General features: G+C 37.4%; 1 protein-coding gene across 3 annotated transcripts in view; it reads right to left on the bottom strand.

Annotated features, from left to right (window-relative positions):
• The window catches only part of GRIA2 (glutamate ionotropic receptor AMPA type subunit 2), a 194,177-nt gene that overhangs the window by 29,422 nt on the left and 148,643 nt on the right, over nt 1–16,112 (bottom strand). For all 3 annotated transcript variants that reach the window (XM_068990034.1, XM_068990033.1, XM_068990032.1), the window contains exons 10-12: nt 14,565–14,771; nt 13,705–14,075; nt 8,923–9,121 (exon numbers count right to left, since the gene is read on the bottom strand). In XM_068990034.1, coding sequence (XP_068846135.1) covers nt 8,923–9,121; nt 13,705–14,075; nt 14,565–14,771 — 777 coding nt within the window. The remainder of the gene's footprint in view (nt 1–8,922; nt 9,122–13,704; nt 14,076–14,564; nt 14,772–16,112) is intronic.

A 16,112-nucleotide genomic window follows, 5' to 3' on the forward strand; every position in this document is an offset into this window, starting at 1 on the left:
AAGCATGTGTCTTCAGTGTGGGATGTGCCCGTTCCATCTGCATCTTTGCTTCTGGCAGTCTAGGTGCCATGATGATCACTCTCCCAGCTTTCTGCTTGTCCTGCACCCGGTTTACAGGAGCCCCAAATGCCCCTAAAGATAGAGGGCAGTTGAGAGAGAGGATGTCCCAGGTGTGTGATGAATGTTAATTTTAGGAATGCATGGAGTGTGGTGTGCATGCAAGGAAATTTCCTTTGTAACACCTTTCATCTTAAGCTTAGAAATTTGACCAGACTATGTAGTATAACCTACCAATTAAAGGGAAAAAAATGTCAAGGAAAACAACTACATTTTGCCCTTGTAATGTGTATAAATTACCTTCATCTCATTCAATGCATTTGGAGTTACACTCTATAAACAGAATTCTTTTTTAAATGGGATCTGCAGTCAATCCTCATATCCGACTGCAACAAACTCCGTGAGAAAGGGTATGAGATGTGATGGGTACTGCTATAAAGACAGACCGTGCCTGAAAATATCTTTAGAGTCAGAAGCAAAATGAAGACTATTCTCACTATGGTCACCACGGTACCCAATTACCCAACAGTAGTTTAGTTATGGGCTTCCCTGGTGGCTAAGAACCCACCTACAATGCCTGGGACCAGGGTTTGATCCCTGGGTTGGAAAGATCTCCTGGAGAAGGGATCACTCATGAATTAGCAGCACTTTTTAATTTAAATATACAGACAAAGTATACTTATTTTAAGAAACATATACTTTTTCCGTATAGTCAAAGCTATTGAGAGAGTCAATTCCTAGTCAATTGACAAGAAGTCCAAGGTCCTCAAGGAGGAGAGAGCAGTCTGGGGCTGTCGAGGAGGATATAGGGGCCTGGAATTCTCAAGGAGGAGGAAAGGACAAACTTTTTTTTCTACCTTCCTCAGTAAGGATTCAGTTCAGTTCAGTTCAGTCGTTCAGTCGTGTCTGACTCTGCGATCCCAGGAATCGCAGCACGCCAGGCATCCCTGTCCATCACCAACTCCCGGAGTTCAATCAGATTCACGTCCATCAAGTCAGTGATGCCATCCAGCCATCTCATCCTGGGTCGTCCCCTTCTTCTCCTGCCCCCAATCCCTCCCAGCATCAGAGTCTTTTCTAATGAGTCAACTCTTCACATGAGGTGGCCAAAGTACTGGAGTTTCAGCTTTAGCATCATTCCTTCCAAAGAAATCCCAGGGCTGATCTCCCTCAGAATGGACTGGTTGGATCTCCTTGCAGTTCAAGGGACTCTCAAGAGTCTTCTCCAACACCACACTTCAAAAGCATCAATTCTTCGGCACTCAGCTTTCTTCACAGTCCAACGCTCACATCCATACATGACCACAGGAAAAACCATAGCCTTGACTAGACAGACCTTTGTTGGCAAAGTAATGTCTCTGCTTTTCAATATGCTATCTATATTGGTCATAATGTTCCTTCCAAGGAGTAAGCATTTTTTAATTTCATGGCTGCAATCACCATCTGCAGTGACTTTGGAGCCCAAAAACATAAAAAGTCTGACACTGTTTCCACTGTTTCCCCATCTATTTCCCATGAACTGATGGGACCAGATGCCATGATCTTCGTTTTCTGAATGTTGAGCTTTAAGCCAGTTTTTTCACTCTCCACTTTCACTTTCATCAAGAGGCTTTTTAGTTCCTCTTCACTTTCTGCCATAAGGGTGGTGTCATCTGCATATCTGAGGTTATTGATATTTCTCCAGGCAATCTTGATTCCAGCTTTTGCTTCTTCCAGCCCAGGGTTTCTCATGATGTACTCTGCATAGTAGTTAAATAAGCAGGGTGACAATATACAGCCTTGACGTACTCCTTTTCCTATTTGGAACCAGTCTGTTGTTCCATGTCCAGTTCTAACTATTGCTTCCTGACCTGCATACAGGTTCCTCAAGAGGCAGGTCAGGTGGTCTGGTATTCCCATCTCTTTCAGAATTTTCCATACTTTATTGTGATCCACACAAAAAAGGCTTTGCAATAGTCAATAAAACAGAAATAGATGTTTTTCTGGATCTCTCTTGCTTTTTCGATGATCCAGCGGATGTTGGCAATTTGATCTCTGGTTCCTCTGCTTTTTCTAAAACCAGCTTGAACGTCTCAAAGTTCACAGTTCATGTATTGCTGAAGCCTGGCTTGGAGAATTTTGAGCATTACTTTACTAGCGTGTGAGATGAGTGCAATTGTGTGGTAGTTAGCATTCTTTGGCATTGCCTTTCTTTGGGATTGGGATGAAAACTGACCTTTTCCAGTCCTGTGGCCACTGCTGAGTTTTCCAAATTTGCTGGCATATGGAGTGCAGCTCTTTCACAGCATCATCTTTCAGGATTTGAAATAGCTCAACTGGAATTCCATCACCTCCACTAGCTTTGTTCATAGTGATGCTTTCTAAGGCCCACTTGACTTCACATTCCAGGATATCTGGCTCTAGGTGGGTGATCACACCATCGTGATTATCCGGGTCATGAAGATCTTTTTGTACAGTTCTTCCGTGTATTCTTACCACCTCTTCTTAATATCTTCTGCTTCTGTTAGGTCCATACCATTTCTGTCCTTTATCAAGCCCATCTTTGCATGAAATGTTCCCTTGGTATCTCTAATTTTCTTGAAGAGATATCTAGTCTTTCCCATTCTGTTGTTTTCCTCTATTTCTTTGCACTGATCATTGAGGAAGGCTTTCTTATTTCTTCTTGCTTTTCTTTGGAACTCTACATTCAGATGCTTGTATCTTTCCTTTTCTTCTTTGCTTTTTGCTTCTCTTCTTTTCACAGCTATTTGTAAGGCCTCCACAGACAGCCATTTTGCTTTTTTGCATTTCTTTTCCATGGGGATGGTCTTGATCCCTGTCTCCTGTACAATGTCACAAACCTCAGTCCATAGTTCATCAGGCACTCTTATTTATCAGATCTAGTCCCTTAAATCTATTTCTCACTTCCACTGTATAATCATAAAGGATTTGATTTAGGGCATACCTGAATGGTCTAGTGGTTTTCCCTGCTTTCTTCATTTAAGTCTGAATTACATAGTAAGGTTACATAACAATAATGTATCCTGCTTGAGTACAGTTTCTCCTTCTTGAAAACCTTATGACTAATCCCGTTATCTTAAAATGTATATTATGGGAGTGGGTCTGGTAAGACCTTTCTATTGTTAGTTCTAATCTTGTCATCTTAAAATGTAAATTGTGGGAGTGGCTCTAGTAAGATCTTGACAACCTTGAGACATTCTTCTGATTTATTGTAATAACGGATTTAAAAAGTATATAACTCCCTTTTCTAAGACTAGTGAGGGGGTTACTCTCGGTCCCCTTCTGATATCTATATCAGAAGCTTTCTCTGTCCCTTTTTCACTTTAATAAAACTCTGCTATACAAAAGCTCTTGAATGATCAAGCCTGGTTCCTGGTCCCGAAGCTAAATCTTCTTCTTCGGAGATCACAAATCAGGCATTGTTCACCATAAGCTATCACTATGGTCTTTCAAGTAATCATGTATAGATGTAAGAGCTGAACACAAAAGAACTGATGCTTTTGAACTGTGATACTGGAGAAGACTCTTGAGAGTCCCTTCGACAGCAAGATCAAACCAGTCAATCCTAAGGGAAATCAACCCTGAGTACTCATTGGAAGGACTGATGGTGAAGCTAAAGCTCTGATAATTTGGCCACCCAATGCAAATAGCCCACTCACCAGAAAACACCCTGATGCTGGGAAAGATTGAAGGCAAGAGGAAAAGAGGGCAGCAGAGGATGAGATGGTTGGATGACATCATGGATTCAATGAACATGAACTTGGGTGAACTCAGGGAGATGATGAGGGACAGGGAGGCCTGGTGTGCTACAGTCCATGTGGTTGCAAAGAGTTGAACATGACTTAGTGACTGAACAACAACATATTCTGTGTACTACTCTCTCAAATGAAAACCACACCCTGTTTTCATGGAGAATATTTAAAATGGCAGGCTCCTGTTCACTTGGCTGATGTGTGTTGTTTTGTTAGCCTTCCTTTACTGCTACAAACAGAAAAGTGTGGCTTTTAAGTACTTTTGAGTACCTACCCCTCCTTCTCAAGATAAAGAGAAGCTGACTACTAATGCTTTATGCACTGAGACCTAGTCACCTTGATTTATCCTAGCTCCTTTTGCAGGTATATGGAGAAGAACTGTGAGGCACTGATTGCATTTCTACCAATATAACCCTCTAACTTGACAAAACAAACATAGAGGGGATTGAAACAGAGCATGAAGGCAGGGAAGTAAATCCAGAGACTTTTCTCCACAAGGAAAAACAGTGTACGGGAAGAACGCTTTAGGAGTAAAAGACTTCAGCACGCACATTACCTGCTAGAATTTGGTCAAATGCTCACATTTAGTTTAGTAATGTGCAACATGCAAACAAAAATGATCACTCTGACTATCAGACAGAAATACTGTGAGATTCAGAGACAATGCATGAGATAAGACTCTGACTTGGGAAGTTAAACTAATAAAAGCTATCAGGCTGTCTAGAACTATGGACAGAGGATCGTAACACTGTACACGAGGCAGTGATCAAGACCATCCCCAGGAAAAAGAGATGCAAAAAGGCAAAATGGTTGTCTGAGGAGGCCTTACAAATAGCTGAGAAAGGAAGAGAAGTGAAAGGCAAAGGGAAAAAGGAAAGATATTCTCATCTGAAGGCAGAATTTCAAAGAATAGCAAGAAGAGATAAGAAAGTCTTCTTAAGTGAACAATACAAAGAAATAGAGGAAAAAAATAGAATGGGAAAGATTAGAGATATTTTCAAGAAAATTAGAGATGCCAAGGAAACACTTCATGCAAAGCTGGGCACAATAAAGGACAGAAATGGTATGGACCTAACAAAAGCAGAAGATATGAAGAAGAGGTGGCAAGAATACACAGAAGAACTACATGAAAAATATCTTAATGACCCAAATAATCATGAAGGTGTGATCACTCACCTAGAGCCAGACATCCTGGCATGCAAATCAAGTGGGTCTTAGGAAGCATCTCTATGAACACAGCTGGTGGAGGCGACGGAATTCCAGTTGAGGAATTTCAAATTCAAAAAGATGATGCTGTGAAAGTGCTGCAGTCAATATACCACCAAATTTGGAAAACTCAGCAGTTGTCACAGGACTGGAAAAGGTTAGTTTTCATTCCAATCCCAAAGAAAGGCAATGTCAAAGAATATACAAACTTCTGCACAAATAATGCTCAAAATTCTCCAAGTTAGGGTTCAACAGTACACGAACCAAGAACTTCCAGATATTCAAGCTGCATTGAGAAAGGGCAGAGGAACCAGAGATCAAATTGCCATCTTTCTGGATCATAGAAAAAGCAAGAGAATTCCAGAAAAACATCTACTTCTTCTTCATTGACTATGCTAAAGCCTTGACTGTGTGGATCACACCAAACTGGAAAATTCTTCAAGAGATGGGAATACCAGACCACATTACCTGCCTAATGAGAAACCTGTATGTAGGTCAAGAAACAACAGTTAGAAATGGACATGGAACAATGGACTTGTTCCAAATTGGGAAAGGAGTACTTCAAGGCTGTATATTGTCTGCCTGCTTATTTAACTTCTGTGCAGAGTACATCATGTGAAACGCTGGGCTGGATGAAGCACAGCTAGAATCAAGATTGCTGGGAGAAACAGCAATAACCTCAGATATGCAGATGACACCACCCTTATGGCAGAAAGTGAAGAGGAACTGAAGAGGCTCTTGATGAGAACGGAAGAAAGTAGAAAAGCTAGCTTAAAACTCAAGATTCAAAAATCAAAGATAATGGCATCTGGTCCCATTATTTCATGGCAAATAGATACGGAAACAATGGAAACAGTGACAAACTTTATTTTCTTGGTCTCCAAAATCACTGCAGATGTTGACTGCAGCTATGAAATTAAAAGACATTTGCTTCTTTAAAGAAATGCTTTGACTAACCTAGATACTACATTAAAGCAGAGACATTACTTTGCCAACAAAGGTCTGTCTAGTCAAAGCTATGGTTTTTCCAGTAGTCATATATTGATGTTGGGCCATAAAGAAGGCTGAGTTGGACTATAAAGAAAGCTGAGCACTGAAAAATTGATGCTTTTGAACTGTGGTGTTGGAGAAGACTCTTGAGAGTCCCTTGGACTGGAAAGAGATCAAACCATTCAAACCTTAAGGAAATCAATCCTGAATATTCATTGGAAGGACTGTGCTGAAGCTGAAACTCCAATACTTTGGCCACCTGATGTGAAGAGTTCACTCATTAGAAGAGACCCTAATGTTGGGAAAGATTGAGGGCAGGAGGAGAAGGGGATGACAGAGGATGAGATGGTTGGATGGCATCACCAACTCAATGGACATGAATTTGAGGAAACTTTGGGAGATGGTGAAGGACAGGGAAGCCTTGTGTGCTGTAGTCCATGGTATTGCAATTAGACGTGATGGAGGGACTGAACAATAACAACAAGAAGATAATAAACCTCACTTCTCTATTACTCCAGAGAAAGTAAGTTCCATAATCCTATATAGGCAAAAGACACACTGCAGATATGTCAGGGTTGTTTGTGTATGAGTGTGTGTACTGCACGTGGGAACCACAATATCTGTGGGGTTACTGAGCTGAAACACAAAAGATGAAGTATCCTTTGCCCAGAGTTATCTAGCCTTTTCATCCTGTCTCCTGGGAAATTTACATATTCTAATCATGAAATCTTGGCCAGGTGCTGATTAAGGCATACGTTTCTATGGTTGAGTTAAGGTATACTGAAAAGCTCTGAGATTCTGAATGTACAGTTATTGAGAATAGCTGGTCCCAAACAAGCTAATGAAAGTAACTCTCAACAGACAGTGTCTGGAATCAAGGTTATTTTAATCAACATAAGTACAATAAGTAACCCATGCTATAACAAGTCCCTTCATAGATCTCATTTACTTAGAGAGGGAGGAATACCAATAAAATATATCCACAAAATAAAAGCAACCCATACTGGAATACAAATAACATTTAAATGTTTCAAAATGTACTAACTGAGAATCATACTGGAGTGGGCTGCCATTTCCTTCTCCAGGGGATCTTCCCAACCCAGGGATGGAACCCAGGTCTCCTGCATTGCAGACAGACGCTTTACCGTCTGCGCCACCAGGGAAGCCCATGCAATATTCTAATTTATTTAATAGCTCCATTGTCATGATCAGGCTAGAGAGCACATTATGTTAAGCACTACAATATACACACATTGCAACTATTTTCAGCAGTAGGAGAAAACTGTCAGTAGCAGCAAAACTGCATTGCAATATTCACAGGTAGCATTAAAGTCAAAGTAAAGTTGCTTACAAAAGGACCACAGTCTTGGCTTACACTGCAGTGCCTAGTGGAAGTGCCAAAGTCCTGCTGCCCCACTCACATCCAAATTACTATCTGTTGTCAGCAGTCTGACAGAACCACCTTTTCTCCCATCACATCTGGAGCTCAAATGATGTTATTTGGAAAAGATACCAATGGTAATGCCGGATGAGACGGTCCTCAAACCACAATGTACTACTTCAGCTGGAAGTTGAAAGCCCTAATCTTCACTCAATCTCAGATACATTCAAAGATACTTGTGGATTATTAGAGATCATCATATGCCATCTATTTGGCTTAATGCCAAGGTTTATCTGCTTTATTTCAACATTTTAATAGAATGAGCTCTTTCAGAGAGAGAAGAGTATAAAAGAAGTGAAGTCACTCAGTTGTGTCCGACTCTTTGCGACCCCATGGACTGTAGTCCATCAGGCTCCTCCATCCATGGAATTTTCTAAGCAAAAATACTAGAGTGGGTTGCCATTTCCGTCTCCAGGGGATCCTCCTAACTCAGGGATCAAACTCGGGTCTCCCACACTGTGAGTAGATGCTTTACCGTCTGAGCCTTGTGGGATTCCTTAATGAGAGAATCCCATTAAGAGTATAAGGAAAGAAAATTATACCATCAGCCTATTGGGTTGGTTCCTTTAGACAGAGAACATAGGGCCACAGATCCTTTAAAAGCTAAAATACATTTAATAGATACATAATTATTATTTCCATTTAAAAAAATTAGGAGGTTGAAGGCCTTTGTTAGCCTTTTCTTGGAGGGTTTAACAGAAAACTCAGAATTTCCACACATGAACATAATCGATTTCCTGACACAGAATTAACATAACTGATTTGACAGTCAGTTCTCAACTGTAAATTATGTAAGATAATTGACAGTCAAGCTTATTTAACATAAAGCAAACTATAACACTATTTTCTTTTAAAATAATAATTTAATTTTAACTAGATTTTGCTTCAATTTTGTTCCAAAAGGAAAATCAATTTTTATAAAAACTAGATTTCTTTACAACATAATGTTTTTCTCCAAGAGTCAGGAATCAAAAAAAAAATAGATAGTACCAAATATAGGGATAAGGAGGGTAGAGGGTAGAGAAAAGGCTAAGAACAGAAATAGAAAACAAACTTATGGTTACCAAAGGGTAAGGTGGAGAGGAGGGATAAATTGGGATTTGGGGATTAATAGATATATATTACTAAATGTAAATTTGATAAACAACAAGAACCTACTGTATAGCACAGGGAACTTCACTCATGTATTCTTTAATTACCTAAATGGGAAAAGAATTTGAGAAAGAATAGACGCATGTATATGTACAACTGAATCACTTTGCTGTAAACCTGAAACTAATGCAACATGTAAGTCAACTACACTCCAATATAAAATAAAAATTAAAAAAGAGGAACAAAAATAGAATTAGAGACAGAGATGGAAGTGACTTTCACGTAGCACCTTTGTACAGACCATGGGAAAGGCAAGGAGGCACAGAGTTTAGGTTGGTTCAATTTTAAGAGCAAAACAAGAACTTCTGAAGCAGAATCTCTTACCCTGAAAAATTCCTTGGTGGAGCCAGAGTCTAATGTTCCATAAGCAATTTCTGTTTGCTTAGAAAGATCCTCGGCACTTTCGATGGGAGACACCATCCTCTCTACAGTCAGGAAGGCAGCTAGGTTAGCCGTGTAGGAGGAGATTATGATCAGGGTAAAGAACCACCACACTCCTCCAACAATGCGCCCAGACAGGGATCTGATAACAAGTACGAAATGGATTTGTAAAGTGAAATGAATGACCTCATAAGGAAACAAGTTAGCAGTTTTATGCAAATGTTGATTTATAGGGAAATATTTGATTTCATATTTCTCATTATATCAGCTAGTTCATGAAACTTAAAATTATTAAACCTTCTGGGCAAGGATTACAGATTCACTAGATCTGATGAACTATCCAGAGGCAAAACTTTGGATTCCTGAAATTCTTTCACAGTTATCATGGCTACATGTGAAATCTCGAGACAAGCAATTTCAAGCAATGTGCAAATAATCTATCCAATGCTTACAATATTTTATCCACTCATGATATAACTAAACAAAGAAGGGAATCTAAGATCAACAGCAAAACTCTGAAAAATGCTGACAAAAAAAATCAAATATCAAAAATAAAAGAATGCACCATAGGTATGGCTTTTTTTTTAATCTTACTGTGTCTTTTTTAAATTTTATTATTTATTATTATTATTTTTTTACTTTATAATACTGTATTGGTTTTGCCATACATCAACATGAATCCGCCACGGTATGGCTTTAAACACCAAAGATACCCTCCATTTAATCCATCCAATGAAGTTTCAAAACCCTCACAAAAGGTCTAAAATTTCATTAGGATTTTGTATGTGTAGTAACGAAGATTTTAGAAATAGTACAGGATAGAAATGGAAAATAATGATACTACAGAATATGACACAAAATATAATTCTTAGCAAATAAAAATCTGATGCTTCAGGCACAAACTATTATATCCCTGTTCCTTCGTGCCTCCTGCTTAAGGAAAAAAGAAAACTGAATGAAAACATATAAGACATTTAAAAGTTTGCCAAAATATAAATTCTTAGTTTGGAAAATAATCAAAATATTTCTGTGACCATAAATTCTTACATAAAATACTTTTCAAAATCTTGATTTACTTTAAACCCTATATAGGTAAGTATAGATATGTAGGTATAGAAATACATAAGTATAAATACGTAGATATAGAAGTAGATATATAGGGTTTTATTTGGTAAGATTTGGTAGGGTTCCACATAGAAAGGTATTTGAGTAATATTAAAAAAACCAATATTTTTTCTCTTTTGTTAATACCTCTATAACAATAAATCCTTCTATAGTGAAGAAGTAACATTTCTAAAACTTTAAATTATGAAAATGTGCCAATTTATGACCTAAACTAAATTTCCTCACAATTAATAATAAGAAATACACCTTTTGACGAAACACAGATACTATATCAATTATCAGGTAACATCTGTATAATAAACTACTCGAGAAGTGAAGAAAAGCAGTGAAGCTAAAAGTAAAGATTTTTTAAATAAAAATATCTGCTGCTAAAATAAGAGAGAAAAAGAAACTGCACAATCAATGAAAAATAAAAACAATATGATGAAGAGCCTTTACCAGTATCTAAGAGATGCAAAAAATTAAACAAATATGATGGAATGGAAAAAGCTAATTCTCACATATTCTGAAAAGGATATTAAGTACATCTCAGATTTGGAGAAACTTTATGTAGACAAAGCCACTCTCAAAATGTTCACTATTTATTCCATCACAACAGAATGTATAATTGTCATCTCATGTAACTTGTATTTAAGAGGGCAGATTCTGCCTAAGCCCTTAAAATGGATCTCATTGCCTTGGACAGTATACATTGCGGTTTATTTGCAATATATTTTAGAATCATTTCTATAAATCATTCTGTTTCACTTGTAAGATAAACACAAGTTAAAGACATAATGTTGCTCCCTAACCCAGTATTTATGTCATATTTAATTAAATATGCTCATTTTTTGAAGTATGTAAGATAATCCCCAAAGCTTATATAACTTATGCATCATTCAAAACAGAAAATTATTGAGCAATTAATTATTTATTTTTAAGTGTTTTCCAAGGATGAACTAACGCTTCTGAATGAGTTCCTGAGAAATTTTAAGTAGAGGGGCAAATTAAACATTATATTTTATGGTGACAGGTAAAAATGGTTTCTCTCATTAAAAGTAAAACTTTCATCTCTCGGTGTCTTCACTAAAGCAGCAAATACATATACATATTCTATCATTTTCCTAATCTCTATTAAATAACTAGTTTAACAATGAAATCTTTTAATCATTTAAATCACTTAAGGATATTGGGGGAGAAAACAGAAGTAAGCCAGAGAATAAGAGTCAACTTTCCATATTTTTGCTCTCATAATTCTGTGGCCGTAGTCTTCACAAAACTATAGTTATACTCTAAACCTAATTTCAGGCAATGACCAATTCACTTCATGTAATCACTCTAGATTAAAATTTCAATGTGTTCTATTCATATAAACAAAATAGTTCTTTATCATATTTTATTGAGAAAAAGATGATAAAGATCTTTAAAAATATTTAAAGAGCATATATAAAGTGATCTGAGCATTTCATGCATTACTATTAATATTATTTTAGATACTAAGCTGCTCTATCCTTTCCTAGAATTATCATCATTGCATTCTAAAACATGATAGCTTGGTTCCTTTAAAAAATCCTTAAATTTTCCAATATTAGGCAGCATATTCAATTATCAAATGCACATATAGCCATAAATTGAAAGGTGCATATGCTGAAATATTTTAACAAAGTGAATTCTCCTTACATATATATGTATATGTCTATACATATATATCCAAGGAAAAACATGTTATCTAAAATTGATATATCGTACCAGGAAATAAAAATTATTACATGTGAAAGTGTAGTGAGTCATGATTCATGAATGAAACCATAAACAAATAAAAATGGTCATATTTTAGGAAGCAGGCTTTGTTAAAATTTGAATGTCAATATGTCACGGTGGACCCTGGAAAAACACAGATTGTTAAATGTGGCTTGCACTCCAGCCCCTAGGTATAAATGTGTTTTCTGCTCCTCGACAAGCACTGGACACCCAAAAGAGTAACTTTCAGAGACCTGATACATAAGGAGCAAGGCAAACCTGAGAGTTCATCGATCAGAACCTAGTCAGTATGTCCTATGTCATAATGAAACTTCGTAAGTTTCTCCTGCTTATTCACAAGGCAGAGGATAGTTTGTGGAACTCTAGGATAATTGCCTTATATCTCAGGGCTATGGTAACATCAAACTTCAGTAACCTTCTCTCCAAAGATGAATCATTTCTTTATTACTTATGAACCAGAATGTTCTCTGAGACTCCAATCTTGTTAGTATTTTTCTTTTTCAGCATTAGAAACTTCTCTTTATGTCTTTAATGTAAATCAGATAAACTAAATATAGAGACAGAACTATGAACCTTATTTTATCAGAGGTCATCAGCATCATAAATATATGATATATGATAATTATTATAAAACATTATGTGTGAAAATTATGTCTCTCTCTATATGCAGTGCAAATACCCTTGGTTTGGTTCTAATATAGCGCAGTTCCATAGGGAGGCCACAGAAAGCTTGATGGAATTAAGAGTTTCAGATCCACAAAGTTCATAAAGACATTCCATACTATTGGAAAAGTAAGTTATTGATACTTTCTGCAAACATGATATATTTCCTTTACCTTGCTGGGGGAGTAAACAAAAAGACTGTAAAAGATACAGAATGTTTTTTGAGTTTCACTTATAGGTTTTTTGAAGTTAATTATTCTCAGCCCCCAAATGCTCAAAAACTAACAGTAATGAAATAGCATTTAAAAAGCCACTGCCTCTACTAGTTATTAAGATATCCCATAGAATCAAAGGAGGGTAATTGAACCCAAATTAAAATGCACCAGCAGATCAATAATCATTTAGGCTTTAAATGTGAAACTAATCACATCAGGAAAAGTACCTCTAAAGAACCAGATATGGCTATTATTCTGACTTATATATGCAACAAGCACAAAGGCTATGTGTGTTTTGTGATATATTTATTCTATTTAGGCATTATAGGGCAGGAATTAAAATATCATGTAACTGGAGGTGTATGAATTTATTCCATCCTGTGTGCATTACTATTTAATATGGCACAAATACTTGTAATGAATCAGTCATCATCATCCCAACTATTTATTTTTAGATACTTGGAAAATATTTTATCATATATTCTTTTCAACTCAGCAACCTAACCTTTAAAAACAAATTTTGTAAATATTTCTCCCATATCATTTCCACGAGCTAATAACAACAAAACAAAAAGATGGGATGTGTGAAATGAAGTTTTGTCACTTTTTAGTTAGTAGGTAATGTTGCCCATTTTCCCAAATACAGGTCTGTGGATCAACACACAGATGACTGTAAAATGAGAATATGCAGCAAAAACACGGTACCCCTCCAAGAAGGCATGTAATGATAGGAACCTTATGCATTTTATAGCCTCTCCATGGTGTGTACAATTTCACCAGGGAAACACAGGACCAACATTCAAAGAACGTTGTTCAAATATTTCACAGGCTCACGCCGATGGTAAAAGTCTGTCCTTAAGAGTCTAACACTGCTTGGACAGACAGCCGGCAGCTGCTAACTTCTTTACAGTGAATTCATAAACACCATGAATGTCCACTCGAGACCTAAAATGCACAAAGTTGAAGCAGGCGAGTAACCAACCTTGGCGAAATATCGCATCCTTGCTGCATAAAGGCACCCAAGGAAAACCAGAGACTATTAAAAATCCCAAATTCATTAGTTGATTCACTACTTTGTGTTTCTCTTCCATCTTCAAATTCCTCAGTGTGCCACTCGTAGGGGCTAAATCTGCTGACCAGGAATAAAACTACACTGACCCCAATGTAGGCAAAAACAATGCACATCCAGATCTCATAGGCTAAAGGATCAAGAAATGAAAACACTCCTGGTTTGGACTTCTGAGGCTTCTTGATCATGATAGAGATCCCGAGGCTCATAAAGGGCTTTGAGAAATCGATCACCTCCTCTCTCACAAGGGTGATGGTTAACGGAGCGATTGCAATATCAGCTTTCTGCAAGGGAAACAGAGGACAGTAATAGAACCAGGACTCCCAGTTAGGAAGGAATCATAGTTATGCTATTGGCTCAATGGGTAGGACAGGAAATCAGGATATAGGAATGAATATTTCCCTGGTGGAATCCCAGGAAATAATAAACAGAAGAAAAGCAGTTTGTTCTGCAAATATGCCTCCTTTTCAATAAATACAGAGAACACCCTTCTGGCTTGATTATGAGAACTACATCTGTATCCATGCTTTTGCGATCTTTGAAAAATGCATATTGCCCATAGGCTTCAAGACAGATGAAGCCTGTCTCCATTTGCACGTTTGCTTCTGACTTCATCCTTCATCTTCAAATGTTTACAAGGAAACAAGACAGTATTCCTAGAGTAATATGGGAAACCAACAACCTCAGATGTTGGTACTTTGCATGGACGTCAAGCATTCCCTCAGCAAGACTTCAAATGGAATGATTTTATCTGTAAGAAGAGTGGTACTTACCCCATATACAAGTTCTCCAACCATCCCATTCCAAATTTTCGTGTCTGCATCCCTGGCCCCATACTTGCCATCCCCAACAATGGTCAACTTGTATTTGAACCCACAGTGTTTGGCAATTTCTGCAGCCAAGTCAACACAATAGCCCTCATATCGCTCATTGCCTTCAAGCATCTCATGATTTTTCTTCATCATAACATAGGGGGATTCCTATACAGAAAGAAAGCGCTTTAGGTGATTAAAACAGCTGTATTAATTATCTGCTCTCATTGATTCAAATCTTCTGGTTTAATTATTTTTAATTATTACCTGTAGGCTAGAGACATTATAGAATACAGATAGTGGAAAATATGAGGAAAATTAATAATAACATTTCTGAGCAAAGATTCTCATATATCTTTCATTATGTTTCATTTATATTTCATTAATATGGCTTGTACCTGGCCATATCAAGTAAACAAGAGACTCAAAAGTTGGTATACCCCCATGTCATGTTTGTAACTCTTAGGGCTTGCTGAAAAATAATGTGCTTCAACATCTGTTTCAGTTAACTCTGGATTCACCACTGTCTTGTTCTAAATTAAGGCTACCTTAACTCCAAAGAACCACCATTCACCCAAAACCCTGTATCACTACTAGTTCAAGGACAAGGTTCACATTCTAATCATGTCTGTGGCCAGTGCTGTGCAGACTGAAAAAGTTGTTGCCATGGTGATTACAGATGCTACCCTCTCAGACTTGAGATCAAATTTCCTTTATGAGATAATATCCTAGAATTATGCTACACAGATAGCTAGAGAGTAGCATTCCTCTGCAAACACCATAAAGAGGAAGCATGAAAAAATGTCATAACACCAGCCTAATTTTCTCCACTGGAAAGTGATACTAAGCATATGTGGGGGCCAGTGAGAAAGTTCTCAATAGCATGATTAAGACAAAAATCCTCAAATACCTAGCTTACATTTATTAAGACTTTCAAAGTGCCAACCAATGTTCTTATTCAAATCCCTTACTAGCCTAACTATATTTTCTTCTCAATATTGTTACCATAATGAATCCCACCAATTCACTGCACCACGGATTAGTAAAACAAAATAAGGCTATTTTGTTGCAAAATCCTACACTATTAGTGAACCCCATTTCATTTCCTCCATTTTATTACATCAACAGCTTATCATGATGACCTACATCTCCTAACCATCTATCCAGAGCCTCAGTGTTCAAGATCCAGTTCAATGCTGTTACTTAGCACTAGCTAAGTGCCAATTACTATGTGGAGACTTGGGATTAAAAACAAAGGAGATCACCCTTGTCTTTCAGAAGTTCCCCTTTCCATAGGAAGATAGAGAAGCTGACATTAAACCATGTATTAATAACAAATGTAAGGACAGAATGGACCCAGAATAGTGTGGAAGTGGAAAGGTGAAACATTGATGGAATACAAGGAAGGCTCTTCCAGACTTTCCCCAGATGTTCACATGTGTAAGCACCACATTGCGTGCATGCTCAATCGCTCAGTCATGTCTGACTCTTTGTGACCCCATGCACTGT

The sequence above is a fragment of the Capricornis sumatraensis genome, chromosome 17 (assembly GCF_032405125.1).
Source record: "Capricornis sumatraensis isolate serow.1 chromosome 17, serow.2, whole genome shotgun sequence".
NCBI classification, from domain to species: domain Eukaryota; kingdom Metazoa; phylum Chordata; class Mammalia; order Artiodactyla; family Bovidae; genus Capricornis; species Capricornis sumatraensis.